This window comes from Melanotaenia boesemani, chromosome 1, assembly GCF_017639745.1.
Source record: "Melanotaenia boesemani isolate fMelBoe1 chromosome 1, fMelBoe1.pri, whole genome shotgun sequence".
NCBI lineage: Eukaryota > Metazoa > Chordata > Actinopteri > Atheriniformes > Melanotaeniidae > Melanotaenia > Melanotaenia boesemani.
This window is the reverse complement of record NC_055682.1, coordinates 25,449,021-25,471,337: the sequence shown is the minus strand read 5'-3', so window position 1 is coordinate 25,471,337 and position 22,317 is coordinate 25,449,021. Positions and strand designations below refer to the sequence as shown.

At 44.0% G+C, this 22,317-nt stretch overlaps 2 protein-coding genes and 1 pseudogene across 5 annotated transcripts; 2 read left to right on the top strand and 1 right to left on the bottom strand.

Annotated features, from left to right (window-relative positions):
- Positions 1-88: 88 nt before the first annotated feature.
- Positions 89-8,955, top strand: LOC121638440 (phenazine biosynthesis-like domain-containing protein 1). Its single transcript, XM_041983245.1, is given in 11 exon segments — positions 89-435; positions 2,334-2,411; positions 2,413-2,434; positions 4,549-4,647; positions 5,240-5,349; positions 5,533-5,562; positions 6,217-6,305; positions 6,543-6,634; positions 6,992-7,075; positions 7,911-7,973; positions 8,142-8,955. Coding segments are annotated over 11 exon segments (864 nt in total). The 5' UTR covers positions 89-351; the 3' UTR covers positions 8,255-8,955.
- A 559-nt stretch (positions 8,956-9,514) lies between these two features.
- LOC121638467 (heterogeneous nuclear ribonucleoprotein F-like) lies at positions 9,515-22,109 on the bottom strand. 4 transcript variants are annotated; one of them, XM_041983294.1, is made up of 4 exons: positions 22,050-22,109; positions 15,288-15,380; positions 10,207-10,362; positions 9,515-9,857 (listed from the first exon to the last, which is right to left on the bottom strand). In XM_041983294.1, the coding sequence occupies exons 2-4, from the start codon at positions 15,373-15,375 to the stop codon at positions 9,667-9,669; spliced, it is 435 nt and encodes a 144-aa protein (XP_041839228.1). In that variant the 5' UTR covers positions 15,376-15,380; positions 22,050-22,109; the 3' UTR covers positions 9,515-9,666. The 4 variants fall into 4 exon arrangements, with proteins under 4 accessions (XP_041839228.1, XP_041839218.1, XP_041839209.1 ...); XM_041983284.1 differs by lacking the exon at positions 22,050-22,109 and adding an exon at positions 21,773-21,870 and having other exon boundaries at positions 9,517-9,857; XM_041983302.1 differs by lacking the exon at positions 22,050-22,109 and having other exon boundaries at positions 9,575-9,606; positions 9,714-9,857; positions 15,288-15,431.
- Positions 17,755-20,761, top strand: LOC121650179 (annotated as a pseudogene).
- Positions 22,110-22,317: the final 208 nt, after the last annotated feature.

The window sequence follows — 22,317 nt, the reverse complement described above, 5'->3', positions numbered from 1 at the left end:
TTTTGTGTAGCCTAGCTATTTTCAGTGATAAAAACATAACAAAGTCAACAGTGTAACAGCAACCTAATTACAGATCCCATTGTGTTTAGATACCTACCATTTTAATCTTTTCGAGGGAGCCGTTTGCCCCTTTAACATTTGCCACGTATCTACAACATTGCAGTGCAGTTGTGCAATAGGCCAAATAAATGAAGGTCTTCTCTGCAAACTCTGGCAGTGAGGAGAGAGGAGGAGGGGGGAGGGCAGACTGTAGCAGACGGGGCTGAAGTCCATCAGCGATAGTTGCAACACAAAACTGCCACTCCAGACTGTTGCTGGATTCAGACTGTTTTTATTTTAAGCCAGACTGAAATGGAAATACCGGTGTTTACGCTGGACGCCTTCACTAATTTACCCTTCAAAGGGAATCCAGCGGCTGTATGTCCACTGATGCACGTGAGTAACAACTTTTGGATCAGTGTGTTCAGTGCGTGTATGAGTTACCAAGGGGCCTGGTCCACAATGAGAAGTAGCAAAAGGACTTTTAGAGAATGTTTTTTTTTTTTTTTTTTTAACACTGCATTATGCAGTTTGTAGAACGTACAAATAGATCATGTTTGTTGACTTCATTAAACCCTCAAGCAGGACTAGTCTACAGGGTGTGCAGAATTATTAGGCAAGTTGTATTTTTGAGGATTAATTTAATTATTGAACAACAACTATGTTCGCAATGAACACAAAAGACTCATAAATATCAAAGCTGAATATTTTTGGAAGTTGGAGTGGGGCTCTTTTTAGTTTTAGTATCTTAGGAGGATATTTCTGTGTGTGCAGGTGACTATTACTGTGCATAATTATTAGGCAACTTAACAAAAACCAAATATATACCCATTTCACTTATTTATTCTCACCAGGGAAACCAATATAACAACTCAAAATTTACAAATATACATTTCTGGCATTCAAAAACAAAACAAAAACAAATCAGTGACCAATATAACCACCTTTCTTTGCGAGGACACTCAAAAGCCTGCCATCCATAGATTCTGTCAGTGTCTTGATCTGTTCACGATCAACATTCAGTGCAGCAGCAACCACAGCCTCCCAGACACTGTTCAGAGAGGTGTACTGTTTTCCCTCCCTGTAGATCTCACCTTTGATGAGGGACCACAGGTTCTCTATGGGGTTAAGATCAGGTGAACAAGGAGGCCATGTCATTATTTTTTCTTCTTTTAGCCCTTTTCTGGCCAGCCACGCAGTGGAGTACTTGGATGCGTGTGATGGAGCATTGTCCTGCATGAAAATCATGTTTTTCTTGAATGACGCTGACTTCTTCCTGTACCACTGCTTGAAGAAGGTGTCTTCTAGAAACTGGCAGTAGGACTGGGAGTTGAGCTTGACTCCATCCTCAACCCAAAAAGGTCCCACAAGCTCATCTTTGATGATACCAGCCCATACCAGTATCCCACCTCCAACTTGCTGGCGTCTGAATCGGAGTGGAGCTCTCTGCCCTGTACTGATCCAGCCACGGGCCCATCCATCTGGCCCATCAAGACTCACTTTCATTTCATCAGTCCATAACACCTTAGAAAAATCAGTCTTATGATTTTTCTTGGCCCAGTCTTGACGTTTTATCTTGTGTGTCTTGTTCAGTGGTGGTCATTTTTCAGCCTTCCTTACCTTGGCCATGTCCCTGAGTATTGCACACCTTGTGCTTCTTGGCACTCCAGTGATGTTGCAGCTCTGAAATATGGCAAAACTGGTGGCCAATGGCATCTTGGCAGCTTCATGCTTGATTTTCCTCAGTTCATGGGCAGTTATTTTGCGCCTTGTTTTTTCAACACGCTTCTTGCGACCCTGTTGACAATTTTGAATGAAACGCTCGATTGTTCGATGATCACGCCTCAAAAGCTTGGCAATTTTAAGAGTGCTGCATCCCTCTGCAAGACATCTCACTATTTTTGACTTTTCAGAGTCCGTCAAATCTCTCTTCTGACCCATTTTGCCAAAGGAATGGAAGTTGCCTAATAATTATGCACACCTGATATAGGGTGTTGATGTCATTAGACCACACCCCTTCTCATTACAGAGAATAATGCTTAATTGGTAGTAGGCTTTCAAGCCTGTACCGGTTGTAGTAGGACAACATGCATAAAGAGGATGATGTGGTCAAAATACTCATTTGCCTAATAATTCTGCACACAGTGTATAGGTCACCACACAATTTGGGGGTAAACTTTTTTGCCAAATGCTGCATGATAAAACCGTTTGTTATAAAACACACAGTTTAAGCAGCGCAAGTCACTAAATAATTCCTAACCAGAACAGCACACTGCATTGATGTTTATTCACAGGAGCTGGATGATGACTTGTATCAGAAGATAGCCGCAGAGATGAACCTGTCAGACACGGCTTTCATCACCAGGATCAACTCCTTATGACACTTTCACCACTGGTAGTGCTCATTTCTCTCACCATTATCATTATTATTGATTCCAGATATCAGCTGAGAGTTGCCATGTGGAAGCTGAAAATACTAATAATAGCTGAAAAACATTTTTAAAAACAGCTTTTTGTGTCAGTTTAGCACTTCATACGAAATCAACCTTCATCCTCACTGATACTGAGGTGAGACTGGGGTCAGGGACTAGTGATTCACTATTTACCTATGCTTCACCTTTGAAGTCGAATAGCTTGGCTAATGATTACTGAATGCTTACTAATGTTCAGTCATAAAATGACTGGAAACCTAATCACGGACTAATGATTAATTAATTATTCCTTAATGATGAGTATCTTACTACTCTTCTGGTGAGTGCTTTAGATTAACCAGCTGGTTAAAACCAAAACCAACTATGTAACTCATTTGTTTAAAGACTAATCTTAAGCAAGAGTAGTTCTGCTGCAATAAATTGAAGTGAAAACTCAAAAAGAGTAACAAATCATTAACTCATACTCTGGTGATTAATAGTTCATCCTTTAAAATGAGTGATCAAATTTCACAACAGCTATGTTAAGTGTTGGCAAGGTTTGTTTTTTTTTGAGTAAAATACCTACATAGCAATGAAGAAATTACCTTGTTTGAGCAATGTTTTTATATAGGAACATCACAAATAAGTGTAACATTACATTTTAAAATCTTGTATTGTTCAATATTAACTCTAAAACCCAAGCCTAAAAGTAACTTGTCACCAAATCACATTGTCAAATAAAGAGCACAATTGTACTTACAAGGACTCCAAATTTGTAATCAAGTAGCTACAAGTATTTTGTACCACTGGTTTTAAATAAAACTCACTCTGCTCCAATAACTTAATGAAAAGTTGCAGACACCGTACCATATTTGCAAAAGTAGAAAATATCAGTTTAATATGACCTTAAGGCTAAAAGGAAAAGTCACATTAATATTCATTCTCTGAGGCCATTATTATATATATAAAAAAAAAACAAGCCTGCCTTCGTTGTGGTTTGACATAGCAGTTATGCAAAATGGCTCACTTCATTTTGTGAACCCATGTAAAAGTATATCATCTAGGTTCTAAGCAAACGTGGATCTCATTCAGTAAACTGGTCAGTTTTATGTCAGCTGGAAAACACAGGTCACATCTGTGGCTCTGGACAACTTTACAGAAAACATCTCTTTAATCTCTTGAAAATCCAGCTGCTTTGCTAATTAAAAGTATTAAAAGAAATAATACTTAGATTAGATTATTCACACTCAACATATTGACATACAAAAGTTGTCATCATATACACAGTAGGGGAGTTATTTAATTGTGTGTGAATCAGGTCTCCCATTGAAGCTATTAAAAAGCTTATTCCAGAGGCCTAAACAGGTCATAATACACATTAATCATTACAGCTAAAAACATATACAAGCAAGACAGATTTACAAGTAAAGACACGGTTTAGGGTATTCTGTATAGATAAATACACACTTGCCTCTTCAGTTTACTAAAGGTCATTTTGACGTGTCACCAAGGGTCAGGGTAACGACCACTAACTGGGAAACCCCAAAAAAGACCCATCCTCAGCAGTTTTGCAGTAAAGGCAGTAAATGTTCAGCTGTGGCTGCTATTGTTGGAAATGAGACAAACAAAGCACTGTATAGTCAGTGTTTCACAAAGTGTAAGAGTCATGTAGTCTTCTGTCTTCTAAATGTTCGTAAACATTTCTCCTTGAATAACTACTGTGCTTTTTTTACAATTTGTCACAAAAAAAGATAAATTACTAACAGGAAATGACATTGTGTTCATTCAACCTCTATTTTCCTCATTGAACCTCTATTTTTAAGTCTTTTTATTTAATTTGAACTCAGAAATAATATGTATTAAGCATTCTGCTATGCTCTCCATTACTGTCTTCTTTTAATGCACCCTCATTTGACACTTTTCCAGTGTAAACAAAACACTTCAGGCTCAAATTCTGCTTAAAGCAAAATTATTATGTGGCATGGAACAGTTTTTCTCTACAAAGCAAGACTTTGATAGTGAAGAAAACTTTTTTGGTTCTTTTTTTTTTTTTACTATTTTATTTTCCTGACTGAAAATGTCTGATGTGATTCAACAGGATCAAGGTTTCGCCTTCGATGGTTTACACCAACAACTGAAGTGAATCTGTGTGGTCATGCCACCCTGGCCACTGCAGCAGTGCTGTTCCAGTATGAAAGTAAGACAGTTGCATTATAGTGAAATAAATAGGTTGCATTTTAAGTTAATGCCACTCACATAATGATGTTCAGGACATCGCAAACAGTAAATAAAGGATTTGTTCTGAAGTTGTTCACATATTGTAAAGTCTCGAAGTGTTGTGCATGTTGCAGCTGCCAAGTGTTACATCACTCAGACTGACGGCCCAGGATGTAGAAAACTTTTTTTTTTTTTTTATTTCTCACCAACAAAGATGGGCAGACTGTGCAAACATTCTGATACCTCAGCATCAGGCACATGCTTCCACTACAACACACGTTTTTGGACTCTTCCCCTTTATATTGTATGTCTGGCTGCACGAGCCAGTTTTACCAAGTATACCAGGGTGACAATGGTAAACTGCAGAATAATAAATATGTTTAAAAGTACAGTGAAACTAAATATGCAGCAGATTGAGCAAATACACCAAACAGAAACATTTCCTTATAGGTGCTACACAAGGATCACAAAATTTTTTGCCACGTTTGAGTTGGATGAAAACATTTCAGTGAAAAAAGCTGCTTAGATAGAGAGACAGCGTTGTACAATGTATGCTGCGTTTGTTCCACCAGAGAACAAAAACCCAAAATTGGTGTTTGAGACCAGAAGCGGAGATCTGGCTGTCACTCAGAGGGGGAATGAATATGTCTTGGACTTTCCTCTCAATCCACCCACCCAGGAGGTACAGTACATTGTCAAATAGATGCTCCTCTGCATTTGCTGCGGAAAGATGAAATCCTACTCATCATCAAATGCCACAACTAAATGTCTAAAGATACCCAAAACAAGACTGTGTAGAGTATTTAAATGTATTTAATAGTTAAAATGATATCGTTTAAAGTTTTTTTTCCCCTCTTGATCTTAGGATCCTAATGAGTTCAGAGACATTATTAAGGTGAGTAATATTTGTTCATGAATTATGAGCTTACCTGCATGAAGAGTTTGCCCAGTATAATGACATCCTGTGTGTCTAACTGTAGCACTTTGTTGTAGAAAAATTACCAAGAGTCTGGAATGAGTGAAAGTATATGAGGTTTATTACAGGAGAAGTATAAGAAAAATACAGTCCATACTTGCAAATTTGCGAGAGCTGTCTTGTTGACTCCAGAAGCAAACAAGAGGACTCTGATTTGTTACATTTTAGGAATCAGTTTTATTGAACCTGATCCAAGCTGAAGGCCAGTCTCTGAACTGATAAAAGGAAAGAGAGACTGTGAGGCGCCGTTCCCTTATTGTCTCGCCCAAACAGGCTGCTATTTTTCTAAACAACTGTTCGTATCTAGCAGCTGCCCATCAGTCTCAACCTTTCCCCATATCACGAGTCTGGAAGAAAAGTGGTCAGCCTGACCTCACACAAGAACATAACAGGAGAATAATAACTTCAATGTTCTATATAAGGAAAATACACATTATAAAATGTAATTGAGGGTAATAAATGAATAAATGTATCATCTGAATAAAAGAATGATTCCACTTGTGATTGTTATATGAGTAAATATGATCGATTACCATATGCATTAAAATTACTTCCACAACTTCTGTATTCCAGGCTGCAGTTGGAAACCATCCAGTTCAGGATGTTTCTCTAAACTCAGTCACCAAGAAGCTTCTGATTCGATTGTGTGACAGCTGCGACAGGTTACTATATAAACACATTTTCACACAGCATGCAGACAGGCAAATAACTGAAATAACGTTATGCTAAGGACGGTAACCCTATTGTAGTTTATTGTCTATGAACAACTGTTGGCTTTTCAAACACTTGTAGTAAACATCTGACTCGTGTGGACAGGTGTGTTATTCAAGCCACCGTCCGTACTGATCCACATCAAGAAGTACTGAAATATATATGTGCTGCATGTGTGTCATCTACAGGTCAGTGCTGGCCAACCTGAAGGTAGACCCCTTGAATCTTCTGAAAAGTGAAACTAGTGGAAGAGTTAAAGGACTAATCGTCACCCTCAAAGGTAACCAGGCTTACATACATACAGCAGCTGGACCAGATTTATGTTGTAGAACAGCTTTATGGGCCTTGAGCCAGACCACATGCTGTCATTTCACTTTTTTATTGCTAACAAAAATAAATCATGTAGAATCATGGCAACACGAACCCTAAGTCTTTTAGATCACATTGAATCTTAACACTCATACCCATGTTAAATATTTTATCAGACTAGTGTATGTAAATAAGTGAAAGTCTCTTCCCAGAAACCCAGAAATATTAAACAAAGATATCACTGTCAAGGCTTACCCAAGATTGATTGATTCCAGTTTGGGCAAGTCTAACAATCTTCCTTTTTAAACATTGTACCATCTAACTACAGGGTCACCAGACTGTCAGCCAGGATACGACTTCTACTCCAGGTTCTTTGGTCCGTGGTCTGGCATCCCAGAAGATCCTGTCACTGGTAAAATGACCACTATAGCAACAACTATTGTGTCTCAAATAACAGTTTAGATCACAATAGTCCATCTCACAAGAAATTATTCTGCTCTAGTGCTGTTGAGCATGTGCATACTGTACAGCAGGGATCGCAAACTCCAGTTCCCGAAGGTCACTGTCCTGCAAGTTGTAGATGTTTCCCTGCTTCAACACACCTGACTCAAATTAATAGGTGTATTGTGCTTTAAGAATTAATAGAAAGCTGTTGGATCCGTTTGACTTGAATCAGGTACATTGGAGCAGGGAAACATCTAAATCCTGCATAGGGCTGGGCAATATATCGAGATTTTCAAATATATCGAGACTTTATCAGACGCAATATAGAAGGAAGCAATATCGTTTATATCGAGATAGCTTGTTTTGAGTTAAAAGCATCTTTTCTTTTACATTTTGCACAGCTGAATTTTTGTTATGTCATTGAAAAGTATATTTAATTTTTGTTTTAGGAGCATTTAATTTAATATCAAGGTACTTTAATTTCAGTCAGCTGTTTTAATGCACATGTGCTGCTGATCCTTAATAAAAGTATATTTGGCACTAAAGGCTGTAAATTAGAACAGTCTTTTTGGTTACTTGACACAAAAATATATATATCGAGATATATATTGTATATCGTGATTCAGGTAAAAAATATCGAGATATAAGATTTGGTTCATATCGCCCAGCCCTAATCCTGCAAGACAGTGGCCCCCCAAGAACTGAAGTTTGACATCCCTGCTCTACAAGCAACAGATCAAATGCTGTTTGGTGCATCTTATATGATGTACAGGTACCAACTGCATGTTTCCATGTCCATGCAGGCTCTGCCCACACTGTCCTGGGTGCCTATTGGTCTCAAAAACTAGGAAAAAAGAAAATGCTGGGTAAGTAATTCAACCAGTTGCACATAGTTAAACCTCTGCTGCTCAATTCTACATTGATAATGATAAACGCTTTTGCTTATCATTAGCTGTTGCATGATTTACTAGATGGTAAATGTCGCTGACTGTATGCATTCAGTTCGTGACACTCGGGTTATTATATTTGTGTAGCTTACCAGTGCTCCAGTCGTGGTGGGAAGCTGGAAATTGAAGTGAGAGATGATGGAAGGATCAACATAGCTGGAGAGGTCAACACGTTCCTGCAGGGAGTGATCAGACTGTAGGCACAAGCAAAGTGTCAACAGTCAACGCATACCAGCTGATGAACATGAGGTGGTTTTAACCAGTCAATAAATCAGTCTGATAAAACATGATTCGACATAGTAAAAACAGCATCTTCACTAAGTTTAGATCAGCATAGTTTATTCAAATTACACTACAAAAAAAAAAAAAAAAAAAAAAAAAAAAAAAAAGACAAGATTAAGTACAAAAGCAAACAAAAGAAACATTAAATATGAGGCTGTGCTCAAGTAAAAACCCTTTATGGTTGAACCACAGCTAGACTTATTCAATAGAAACTTAGAAATGAATGGGAGTTAGAGTTAGGAATCATAGATTAACATCACATTTACAATGTTAGAACCCACAACATTGCCCTAAATTGTAGTTTCTTATACATTTCTTGGAGTTTTATTCATTCTGATATCATGTTGTTTTCTCAGTCATTTGCCGTCTCTGCACAACTGATCTGCAAAGGAATGAGAATAATAACTCAAATACATGGCTTTATTTAGTTTCTGCTGTTGACAACACCTTGTTATAACCTTTATTTAGTAAGAGAATTCCTGTAAATGACTTGTATATCAGCTTGTTGTTTCTTCACAGTTGCAGACCAGTAATGGCCAGATTATTTAGAATATTTTCTTCTTGATGTGGAATTCTTCTTCAAAATCAAGTGACCTAATAAAAAATATGAATTAACCCATTAAAGTCCTGGAACTGGGAAATTCTTGGTTTTGGTAGGAATCAAGCAATAAATGATTCTGGAGTGGTATTATAGCTTTAGACTCTACCAACGTGAGTTTTCGGACATGAAGTTATCTATTATAGCTGAATGAAAATAAGTTTAATCTATTTGCTTACACAACTATTAGTTCTTACTGTTGCAAGAAAATGCCCAGTAAATGTTTCAATAGTCCAATATAAAATATCACATGTGCATCTACAGATGCACATGTGATATTTTGTATTATGATTTTTAAATGAAAAGCACAAGTACAGCTGAGAGAATCCAAATTGTATGATACAATCCATGAAATATTTCCCAACATGGTAGAAAGACAGAGCCTGAAAACATTTACTGTTCTAGTTTCACAGAAACATAATGTAACTTTTGGAGGCAACAATAAGGTAAGCCTTTTTAAATAAAGACTAAATAAGAATCATTTCTTGGCCCTATTTAATTAGACTAAATCACATATGTTTCAAAGTTAAAGACTGTATAAAAATATAGGGCTTTACTAAATACTATCCAGCTCTAAGACACTTTACTTGTTTAAGTTGCTTTTAATGATTTTGTTAAATTTTTTGCTCAAATTCTTGCTTTCACAGCAGCACAGTTAGACCATGGTATCAACTGCAAAAAACTAAGCATAAATAATTAAGTATACAAAAACTAATATAGTATTAAAATTTACTACAAATACACATAGATAAAAAGCAAATGTTTTTGTGCCCATGTACCTGAAAAGAACTGGACAATCTCCTCCTTACTGCAGCCAAAGGGTAGTCCTCTTAACCTCAGCATACAGCCACTGCAGCTGTCATAATCAGCAGGACCACTGCGTTTCAGCACCCAGTCCATCTCGCTACGGTTCGACTTGAACACTGATTTAGACACAAAAACATACACTAACATCCCGTTTGACAGTTGAAAGAATAATTCAAACGCAAAGCCTTTTTCCCTTTATATGATGGCTTTAGTACAACCTACATACAAACTTGTAGAAAACTTAAATATATAAAATCTGAAATTATAAAGCAGCATTTTTGCTTCTGTGGTTACCTGACAAAACTGCCAGAATAATTTCCACCTGGAGTGTAAATCAATGTCACAAATAAACAACAATTATGCTAAATTAAACATAATTTTTTAAAACTAACAGTACATAAAAAGAGATTACGACTCCAACAGTCAGATGTCTGCCACTCTCTTGTCACTGTATGAACTGCTCACCCTCTATGTATCTGTGTCCCATGTATTTACGGTCCTTGGCAAGAGCATTCTTGAAATCCTCTGTTGTTTTCAGTTCAATAAATGCCTCACCGCTGGGTCGGCCTTCTTTAGAGTAGGTGAAACACACTCCATTTACTTTTCCCACGATGTCACAATCTACACATAAATAAGATTGGTGCTGTTTATAAATAATGCAGGCCTTGACATTTTTTTTAATGATCTTAAAATACTGTGTTTGGTAAAGCACTTAGGGATGGGGCAGACTCATTGTAATCTAATGTCAGTGAGGTTAACTGGATTACTTTTATGCTACCAATAAAAGCTTTTCTTACACAGGATAAAGCAAAATAGTAATTTGACAAAAGTCTGAAACAATTGAAATTCCAAGTTCTTCTATCTTTAAATAATGCTGCTAAGTTTAATATTGCAAAGTATACAACTCTGGAGACAGTTTTAAACAAATACGTTTATAGAATAGAATAGAATAGAAATACTTTATTACTTTGGAGAGTCCTCAGGGAAATTAGGGTACCAGCAGCAATACAACACCAACAGTAAAGCAGGACATGCACAAGACACAATATATACAGGTACAAAGCAAAATAGAGGCAACAAGGTGCAAGAAAAGCACAAATAGAATGCAATAAATAACAATAAGATAAGTCAATTAAAACAATATAAACAAGCATTGCACACAGTAGAGGTGGTACAGATTCCCAGTTCACTATTGCACGTATAAGTTATTGCAACTGTTTGTATGGGTTATTGTGCATGTGTTGTATCAGGCGGACTGCACACCTCTCTCTCCCCCCCTCCTTCTCCCCCTCCTGCCTAATGCAGAGTTGTACAGTTTGATGGCTCGGGGGACAAAGGAGTCTCTGAGCCGGTTGGTCCTACTCTTGGGGAGGAGCAGCCTGTTACTGGTCAGGCTTCTCTGTGCACTGATGACAGTGTGCAGAGGGTGACTGGCATCATTCACAATAGCCAGTAGTTTTTTTAGTGATCTCCTCTCTACCACTGTCACCAGGGAGTCCAGCTTCATGCCAACCACAGAGCCCGCCCGCCTGATGAGTTTTTCCAGCCTGTTAGCACACCTTTTTGTCATGTTACCCCCCCAGCAGACAACAGCATAAAAAAGCGTACTAGCCACCACAGACTGATAGAACATCCACGGGAGTTTCCTGCAGATGTTAAAAGATCCCAATCTTCGCAGGAAGTACAGACGGCTTTGGCCCTTCTTGTACAGGTGATCTGTACAGCATGTCCAGTCCAGCTTGTTATCCAGCCACAACCCAAGGTACCTGTAGTTGTCTACAATCTCCACCTTGTCGTCCCTGATGGTCACTGGATGTGGTTGTGGGCTGGACTTCCTGAAGTCAATAACCAGCTCCTTAGTCTTTGAGGTGTTAAGCTGGAGATGGTTCATCTGACTCTAGGTGACAAAGTCACTGACCAGATTCCTGTACTCGTCCTCTCCATCATCCCTGATACACCCCACGATGGCTGTGTCATCTGCAAACTTCTGGATGTGACACAGCTCTGAGTTGTAACAGAAGTCTGAGGTGTAGAGTGTGAAGAGGAGGGGGGCCAGCACCGTCCCCTGGGGTGCTCCTGTGCTGCTAATAACAGTGTCAGATGTGGTGTCCTTTAGCCTGACGTACTGCGGTCTCTCTGTGAGGTAGTTACCAATCCAGGACACCAAGCAGGGGTCCACCTGCATCTCCCTCAGTTTGTCCAGAAGCATCAGGGGCTGGATTGTGTTGAAGGCACTTGAAAAATCCAAGAAGAGGATCCTCACTGTGCCCCTCCCCTTATCCAGATGTACTTGGACACGGTGTAGGAGGTAGAGAATAGCATCCTCCACACCCACACCTACGCGATAGGCAAACTGTAGGGGGTCCTGGGCCTGTTGCACTTGGGGCTTGAGGAGATTGAGGATGAGCCTCTCCATCGTCTTCATCAGCTGGGATGCAAGTGCCACCGGTCTGTAATTGTTCAGCTCACCAGGGCGGTTTTTCTTTGGAACTGGAACAATACAGGATGTTTTCCACAGGGTAGGCACTTTCCCCAGCTGTAGACTGTGGTTGAAGACATGCTGAGACATGAGGCACTCTGTCAGGGCCTGCTGCTTTCCATGGGTGGAGCTTCCTCAATTCTCCCCTCACCTGTTCTGCTGTTATGTGTGGAGGGTGCTGAGATGGGGTGAGGGGTAAAGGCTGGCAGGGGAGCTGCACAGAGGATGAAGTCAGGGAGGTTGTGTACTGCAGTGGGGGAGGGGGGACTGTGGGCTGGTCAAAGCGGTTAAAGAAGATGTTCAGCCTGTTTGCTTCTCCCACTGTCCTCCCCGCTGTTATGGCCTTTGATCTGAAGCCTGTGATGGTGTTGACACCATCCCAGACCTCCTTCATACGGCTCTCACTCAGTTTATCCTCCACCTTCCTTCTGTAGGTGTCCCTCGCCACCTTCAGGCATTGTTTCACCTCCCGCTGTGCTAATTGCATTGCCTCCCTGTCATGGTTCATGAAAGCCACCTTCTTCCTGTTGAGGGCAGCTTTGACATCTTGTGTTATCCAAGGTTTGTTATTTGGATAACAACGGACAGTCTTATTGGGGGAGACTACGTCCAGCGAGAAGTTGATGTAGTCCGTCAGACAGTGAGTCTGCTCCTCTATGTCCTCACCATGTTGTCTCAGCAGTACATCCCAGTCAGTGATGTCAAAGCAGTCTCTCAGAGGATCCTCTGCCTCAGGTGACCACTTCCTGATTGAACGTGTGGTTTTAGACATCCTTTTGACCAGGGGGGTGTACTGTGGCTGTAGGTATACCAGGTTGTGGTCAGACTTTCCAAGTGGGGGGAGGGGGGTGGCTCTGTAGGCATCCTTCACATTGGAGTACAGCAGGTCTATTGTTCTGTTGTTCCTTGTGGGACAGTCTACAGCCTGGTAGAAGGAGGCCAAGGTAGTCCAGGGAAGCATGATTAAAATCCCCAGATATGACCATAAACGCCTCGGGGTGCTTTGTCTGCAGCCTTGCTGTTACTGTGTGTATCTTCTCACAGGCAGCTGATGCTTCCGCGCTGGGCGGGATTTAAACACAGAGCACGATCACGTGACTAAGCTTCCTCGGCAAGTAATATGGCCGCAGACTAACGGCTAACAGTTCCAAGTCCTGGCAACACAGTTCCTTTTTCACTGAGACATGTCCTGGGCAACACCAACAATTGTTCACATATATGATGAGTCCCCCACCTCTGCTCTTACCGCAGGCGTTCATGTCTCTGTCAGCTCTCACAGCAGTGAAACCCGGTAGATCCACGTTAGCATCCAGTATCGCATCAGTGAGCCATGTCTCTGTGAAGATGTATAAGCTGCACTCGCGATAACTGCGTTGATTGTTCAGTGCCAACAGCTCGTCCATCTTGTTAGGTAGTGAGTTGACGTTCCCCATTAGTACAGAGGGGATCACTGGCTTAAAACGTCGTCGCAAAGCCTTTAGCTTAGATCCTGACTTGCAGCCTCTGTACTTCCTCCTCAGCTCTGTCGGTACGTTGTGCTGCATTCCGACATTAGTCTTCCATGCAAAAAGTTTCTCTCTTTATTAAACAAGACAACGTGCAAGTGCCATGCTAGAGTTCAAAATATTCAATAGTATATATTAGGCCTGTCACGATAACAAATTTAGCTGTACGATAAATTTTCTCAGAAATTATCGCGATAAACGATAATATTGCGCAAAGCGCTAATGTGTCATTTTGAGACCATTCTCAACTAATATAATAATAATAATGCAAGTACACATTTTCAAAGATCAATAAACTAAATAAATAAAAGCGCCTTTTTCACATAAGCCGGGACGCCGGCCCAAAAGTAATGCAGCCCACTGGGAATCCTCCCAAACCTCTCGATTAGCCGGCATTGCTCTTAATGTGTATTTTGTCAAATACGCTAGTGTTAACCATTCCCGCTTCTTATCCGCCGATAGTAGTCGGAGGACACGGGGGAGATCCGTCCTCTCCAGGGCCGAAGTGGAGTTGGCTTCGGGGTTAACTCCCAATTACTCTCTTCTCTCGCCGCTCACGGCGTGGAGCACCATAAAAAAAAGGAAACAGCGGTTGTGCTGAGAAACGGCTTTATTATAACGCACCGTTATTGTTTTTCCTGACTGTTCTGCCTAACCGCTCCGTCTCTTCTCTTCACACCTTTTCTTCTTCTGCTACTCTCGTTCCTCATAAGCTCTTCTTCTCCTCCCTCTGCGCTCACGCTCACTCTCACGCGCACTGAGCTGCTGGATCGCACACACAAAGTTAGACACATCGCACAACACTAGTATATAGGCTGACTCTATTTGCGTAATGTGCCTGCGGATTACAGGGGTTATTACGGTAGACCAGGAAGTGGGGGCTTTGTACTGACGTCGTAAGCTAGATGTGTGTGTTCTGCTTACATGTGGGGAGCAGCGAAATGATAAAAGAGGAGGTGCTTGCATCTATTATTTCTCCATTCGACTTATTTACATATTTCAGCATGAGAATCGGAGGTTTAGCGCGAGAGCGTGAGAAGCCACTTAAATGCGCAAGTCTCACGGCCATTGCGTGTTGGCAGCCCTGCAAAACAAATGCGGCTTACCGGCTCGTGCTGCAACATGCTGCAGTCAAGTATGACACCAGAGAGATCACTCCGCAAGAAACCAGAGCGTTTAGTCGAAATACTCCATAGTGAAACCTATTGTCATACACAGTTTATGGTAAAGGGGGGACTAATAAAAATTATCGCGGCCGGCAAACTTATCGTGCTCTTATTTTCTTATCGTTCAATTAATTGACTTATTGCTTATCGCGACAGGCCTAGTATATATATATATATATATATATATAATAAGGAATAAAACGATAAGAAAGAAAGAAAGAAACACTCGGGTGCGTAAGAGACACTGGTAAGGCAGCCGTCTCCTTCAGCGCCGTTACATTAAAAAAAAAAAAGAAAAAAAAAAGAAGAGTAACCAACAACTGATCAGACATAATAAGTCAAAACCAAAAGTTAATATTATATTCTTGTCTAAATGGGATGAGTGTGTGTTCGCACCAGAGAAGAAACTGGTCACCTCCTCCTGTGTGCAGGACCAGGGAAGTCCTCTGATTCGGACCACATAACCCTCGTCGTTCAAAGACATCCTCGCTGCAACAGAAAGATAACCCAGCAGCAAAATATTAAACCACAGTGTCTCCAATACAAATCTAATAATAACTAAGCTGATAATTTTGTCTTTGTTCAAAAGTCTTTCATTCCACTACCCCTTGACCTTCAAGCTTTGGTTACTGTTTGGGGTTCCCTCCTGTTTGAGTTAAGTTAAGGATCAAAGCTTTTCTACTCAATAGCTGTGTGAATGGACAAACAAGACCCTATACTAAACCCAATACTAATGATGTGGTCTTCAAAAGACCACATCTTTAGTACTGTGCGACCTCAGTGTTTATATTTCTCTTTTTGTTTATTGTTAATCATTAAAGTCCACTGCGTCTAGTATCTTGGTTCTCTTTCAACATTCGTTTCGGTATCTCACTATGGGACACGCCCCCAGACGCTGTCCCCAGAAGCCCTTTTTCATTATGCCAGTCCTGACTGGCACACAGAGGTAATGTCCGTGTGCCAGTAAGGGAGGGGCTTCCTCCCGCTATAAAAGCTTGACGTGACCATCTCTTTTTAGTCTAACACCTCTTCTCGCTCCCAGAAGCAACCTCTCAGACGGCAGGTGTAGCTAAAGGGCTAGCATTACTGTTCACAGAGCGAGCTAACCACTCGGTCGCCAGACGCTTCCTGATACTGCACAGCTATCTGAGAAACCAGCTAGGCTGTCACCAAACAGTAGCTGCTACAGCTGGCCGCCATACTAGCTGCAGATCGCTTCGTTTTTCCATCGGAGCTGACAAACACGGAGCTTGAAGTTTTTCCTCACCATGGAGACGGACAAGCTACCACCCAAGTTGTGCGCATGCGGTAGCAAAATTTCCGGGGCAGATACCCATGCTGCTTGTGCTTCGTGTCTTGGGCTGCAACATGCCCAGGACGCGTTAGCATCCCCGGCCAGCTGTGAGCATTGTGCACGCCTGTCTCTCAAGACTCGAAGGCGCAGGCTAACACGCCAAGCTAGTCTGTCGTCCACAGACCCAGTGATGGGGGTAACCATCCCACCACCACAGGAGCTGACTGAGAGTGACCAGGGAAACACCATCCCCATGGGCACCAGCTGGGGCGACCAGCTAGATGCTGTTGCCCCGTTAACCGACCCTGACGAGCAGGAAGCCAGCCCTCTGGAGCTCGGTGACTTCGCGGGAGTCGACTCTGACTCTGGGGACGAGTCTATCAGCCTCGGTTCTGAAGAGGACGGGGGAGATATCGAACCCTTCTCTGTTCAGCCGATGGCCTCGGGTGGCACGTGCAGCGGCTCTCCAAACCCGACTGCAACGGTGGACCTGCATGACGTTTGTAGGAGAGCAGCTGCAAAGCTGGGCATCGAGTGGCCTGAAACCCTAACGGAGACCACCACGTCCCGCTACGAGGGAAAGAGGCTCCCGAGAGCAAAATCTTCAACCAAACAGCTGCTGCCGGGCTTTCCGGAATGCCTGGAGGAGGCAACCCGGTCATGGAGTAATCCTCTTTCCGCCAAGAACCCCGTCCAGGGAGGGTCGGCGCTTGACTGGGCTGACATGGATGAAAGAGGTTTTTTCCCGCCTGCCTCTGGTCGAACCTCTCCTGGCGTCCCACCTCCATCCCACCCAAAAGTCCACCATGACTACGGCGGGCCCTACCCTGCCGTCCAAAGCCGACTGTTTGCAGTCATCCATGACGGAGAAGGGCTATAAATCGGTGGCACTGTCGGTGAAAGCATTGAATGTGTCGTCGCTGCTCCTTGCCTACCAGGTGGAATTACAGGAGGACATGTCGACCACACCGACCTCAGACCTGTGGGAAGAACTGTGAGTGGTGACGGACCTCTGTCTGCATCTCCACAGGTGCGCTGTCCAGGCCTCTGGAAGAGCCATGGCCCTGATGGTCTCTCAAGAGAGAGCCAGATGGCTGAATTTGTCTAGTCTGCCTCAAAAGGAAAAGGCTCAACTCCTCGATTTGCCCGTGGATCCGAAAGGGCTTTTCGGCCCGGCTGTGGCCACAATGCAAAAACGCTGTGAGGAGAGGAAGCGAGAAGGTGAAGCACTGCAGCTGTGCCTCCCCAGAAAAGTGCCTCCTACTCCAACCCCTGCACCCCGGCAGACGTTCGCTCAAGCGACAGCTTGGCCAGCTTACCGCATCAGCAAACGTCAGCTGCAGCCGAGCGACCGCGCTCACGGGAAACCGCCGGACCTCAAGGGCGCTTGGGCAAAGAAGCCCTTTGCCCCCGGTGTGACTCCGAGGGAACCAGCGGACCCTCCGGTCACTCTGGGCGCCAAGAAGAAGAGGCGCGCTACCTAGAGCGCAGCCACTGGGGAGGATAAACGGGCTCAGCCAGACGCCTGCCCCCTCCCCTCCAGGACACGTTCTGTCCCCGCCAATGCAGATGCGGACATGTTCAGGATTCTTCAAAAGACGTGCAGAGACTGTGCCGGAGCGCCCCGCACACAGCCACGCCAAAAGGAGGAGGACAGGACCTGCCGAGAGCTCAGTGGAGCCAGAGCTGGGTCCTGGTGCCACACACCAGTGCCTGAGCACACACCAGTGCCCAAACACACACTTCCCCTCCTCCCTTATAAGTTCATTAAAGTTCTGTTACGGCGTGCAGCCAGACTCCGAGCCGAGGGCGCAGCCATTAAAAACATGCACAATAAAAAAAGTGAAAATAATGGGACAGAATGTGGCTAGGCAAATGCACGTGTCGCCACAAGAGGGCGTCAGTGCTCCACGGCAGGCAGCCTCTCTCGCTGTCACAGGAGGAGTAGGCCCTGCTGCAATGCAGCCCAGAGTGTTGGTGCGCTCTGGGTCTGCAAATCTAACGCCACTCGGCCCATTAGCGAACAAAGCACCGCAGTGGAGGATGTGTCGGGCATCGGACTGGGTAATGAAGACTGTAATCAGAGGTTACAGACAGTTTGCCTCCACCCCACCGCGTTTCAACGGGATACTGCAGTCACAGGCCCGGGGAGACAGGGCTCGTGTTTTGCAGGAGGAAATCTCCACCCTGCAGAACAAGGGAGCAATTCAACTTGTGCCACCAGAGCAAAGCTAGAGCGGCTTTTATTCGAGATATTTTCTCGTCCCGAAAAAGGACGGGGGTCTGCGGCCAATACTAGATTTGCGTGCTCTGAACAGATACTTAAGACAGTACACGTTCAGAATGCTGACGCACGCAGCTCTAATACGGTTTATACGTCCAGGAGACTGGTTCGTCTCCATAGACTTAAAGGACGCTTATTTTCACGTTCCTATTTACCCCCCCTCACAGAAAATACCTCAGATTTTCCTTCCAAGGGAAATGTTACGAATGTCTGGTGCTCCCATTCGGTCTTTCTCTAAGTCCACGGGTTTTTGTGAAATGCACCAAGGCTGCCATCGCTCCCCTGAGGTAGAGGGGGATGTGCCTAGCAACGTACATAGACGATTGGCTTCTTGCAGCACAGTCTCAAGAGGAGGTTCACACCTGGCTGCTCTTGGCTTCACAAAAAATTGGGAAAAGAGCGTTTTGTCCCCAACTCAGGACATCACATTCATAGGCTTGTCCCTAAACTCAGTCGAGTTCCGGGCACGTCTCTCTGTGGAAAGGGTGAAAGCTCTTCGGGCTTGTCTGGCACTTTTCCGCAGGGGGGCGTGGCTGAAATTCAGACCATGTCTGAGACTACTTGGGCTGATGGCATCGGCGCTGGTGGTGATCCCATTCGGCCGTCTGCACATGCACCCGTTCCAGCGGTGGGTTGCGTCACTCAAACTGAGTCCGACGCGTCACGGTCACTGCCACGTCCTGATCTCGCTGGCGTGCGTCCAGGCTCTGCGTCCTTGGAAACGCACAGCATTCCTGACCACGGGCGTTGCCATGGGGACAGTGTTAACCAGGAAGGTTGTCACTACGGATGCCTCCATGTCAGGATGGGGTGCCACGCACGAAGGCAGGACAGTGAACGGTTTATGGAGTTTACAGATGCAATCGGTTCACATAAACTGCCTGGAACTCCTGGGGGTCTCTTTGGCGTTTAGACATTTTTTGCCTCTTCTGAGAGGACAACATGTTTTTGTCAGAACCGACAACACCACAGTGGTGGCGTATATCAACAGACAAGGTGGTCTGCGCTCATGTCATCTGCACACGTTGGCACACAGGCTGATAGTATGGAGCAGCTCTCGCCTGTTATCGCTGAGAGCTACTCATGTGCCAGGCATTTTGAACAGGGGGGCAGACCTGCTGTCCAGAGGCCACCCTCGCTACAAGGATTGGAAACTCCACAGCGAGGTAGTGACCCTGATATGGGACAAATATGGCCGAGCAGAGATCGACCTCTTTGCGTCGAAGAAAAACGCTCAGTGCCCAATGTTTTACTCTCTGACCGATCAGAGCGCTCCACTGGGTTTGGATGCGTTAGCGCATGAATGGCCACGCCTCCTTCTATACGCGTTTCCTCCGCTGGAGCTGATCATTCCCACTCTTGCCAGGGTGCGGGAGGGGGGCCACTCCCTCATCCTGATAGCACCCCGGTGGCCTGGGAAACACTGGCTGACAGAAATCTTTCAGCTGCTTTGCAGCCAGCCGCGGCCTCTACCTCCGCGCAGAGATCTTCTGTCACAGGCGTGCGGGGAGATTTTCCACCCTCACCCGGAGCGCATGGCTTTGTGGGCTTTGCCCGTGAGAGATTGAACTTGGTCACCTCCGGGCTCCCACAGAACGTCATTAACACCATGATGGCAAATAGCGTGCGTTTGAGGACTGGTGTGCGGCAGCAGGGGTGGTGGCTTTTCAGAGCCCCATTCCCATTGTTTTGACTTTTTTACAGAAGCTGCTGGATAAAGGTTTGGCTTTTTCCACAGTCAAGGTCTATCTGGCTGCCATATCGGAGTGTCATATAGGTTTTGGGGACAAAACGGTGGGCCAGCACCCGCTCGTTTGTCAGTTTATGAGGGGCGCACGTCGTCTCCGCCCAGTCTCCAGGAGCCTAACCGCTCCATGGGATTTACCTGTAGTGCGCCCACCTTTCGAGCCGCTGCAGCAAGCTGAGTTGAAAATGCTGTCATTTAAGACGGTTTTGCTGCTTGCGTTGGTTTCAGCCAAGCGCGTGGGTGACATCCAGGCGTTGTCAGTTAACCCAGCCTGTATGCAGTTTCTGATGGGGAATTCTAAGGTTCTGCTTAAGCCTAACCCTGCGTTTGTGCCGAAGGTCTTCAACCCGGGCCGGTCATACCGCCCCATTGAACTGTCGGCCTTCTGCCCGCCGCCTTTCTCGTTGCAGGAGCACGAGCGGCTTCACGCTCTCTGCCCTGTGTGGGCGTTACGCATTTATGTGGATAGAACAGCTGGATTCAGGAAATCTGAGCAGCTGTTTGTCTCATGGGCCCCACCCCACAGGGGGGAAGCCCCTCACTAAGCAGAGATTGTCCCACTGGATTACGGGAGCCAATGCAATGGCAATGGCATATGGCAGCAATGGGTTACAACCCCCTACAGGCTTGCGTGCTCATTCCACTCGTGGGATGGCTGCATCCTGGGCTCTGTTTGGGGGCACTTCTGTGGAAGACATCTGTGCGGCCGCCAACTGGGCGACACCCCATACTTTCGCTAGATTTTACAATTTGGATGTCACTGCTCCCTCACTGTCTCACACAGTGTTGAGCGTGGGCACCGTGTCTGTGTGAACTCTTAAAGGGTCTTCGAGGTAAGCCTGTCTGGCAATACGGGAGTCTCTATATCCCATAGTGAGATACCGAAACGAATGTTGAAAGAGAACTTTAGGTTAAGAAATTAACCCCAGTTCTCTGAAACATGAGTGAGGTATCTCACCAGACCACCATCCTTGCCTGGAGCGAGGAAGAGGTGCGCTTACCTAGACTAAAAAGAGATGGTCATGTCAAGCTTTTATAGCGGGAGGAAGCCCCTCCCTTACGGAGCAGACGTTACCTCTGTGTGCCAGTCAGGACTGGCGTAATGAAAAAGGGCTTCTGGGGACAGCGTCTGGGGGCAGCGTCTGGGGGCGTGTCCCACAGTGAGATACCTCACTCATGTTTCAGAGAACCGGGGTTAATTTCTTAACCTAAAGTTCTTCTTCTACGTGTTGTGAAACGTCATAACACAATCAAACAATTTTTGCTTGAAAACTGAACTGATGTTAAGCAGATCACTGGTCTGTAGCTCGTAACGTGGTTAACAACCGACACGTATTCTTTTACCAATATATCATTTAACTAACTATAAAATTTGTGCCAAATAACATATTAAAACTGGTCAGTTAAGCTAACGTTTAAACTTCCTCCTCAAGTGTGGGACGAAGAGTTAACAAGGTTTGCTCGAAAACGTAACAGTTGATCTTTAAATTCATTCAGAAGACATGAATGACTTCTCAAAACAGATCTTTACAAGACATTATCGACTTATTATTTACGCCAAAATAAGAACTCGTCTGTTCCCAGTGTTGGTTAGCATCTATGCTAGCAAGTGTCTGCTGTCGAACTAATGTGAAAATGTTGGCTTTACAGCATTAACAGTTAGCAGGCTAGCAGCTAAGGCTAACTGTATGACAGTGACAGCGGTCAAACGTGCTAGCTAAAACAGTTTACAAGTGAACAGTCATGCGTTTTAAGCGAGTATAAATATATATGCCCACATATTAAAAAGGTTATCAAATAAAAGCACACGAAAACTGATAATTATTGTCTTACGTGCAGCTCCTGTCCCCGATCTCCTACTCCTGCCTCGAGCTTCAGGTGACACTACCAGCAAACACGCTCAGGTATGTTATCGCGAAAAATTTTTTTTTTTTTTTTTTTGGGGGGGGGGGGTGAAAGGGGTGGGGGATGTATTGTACTCTAAGTTGTAAATTCAATTATAATAAACCTGATTATAGTATCTCAAAAGCCGTCTGTAATGCAATAAATAAATAAATAAATAAAAATAAAAAAACAAAAAAATGAACAATTTCCTCCCCGT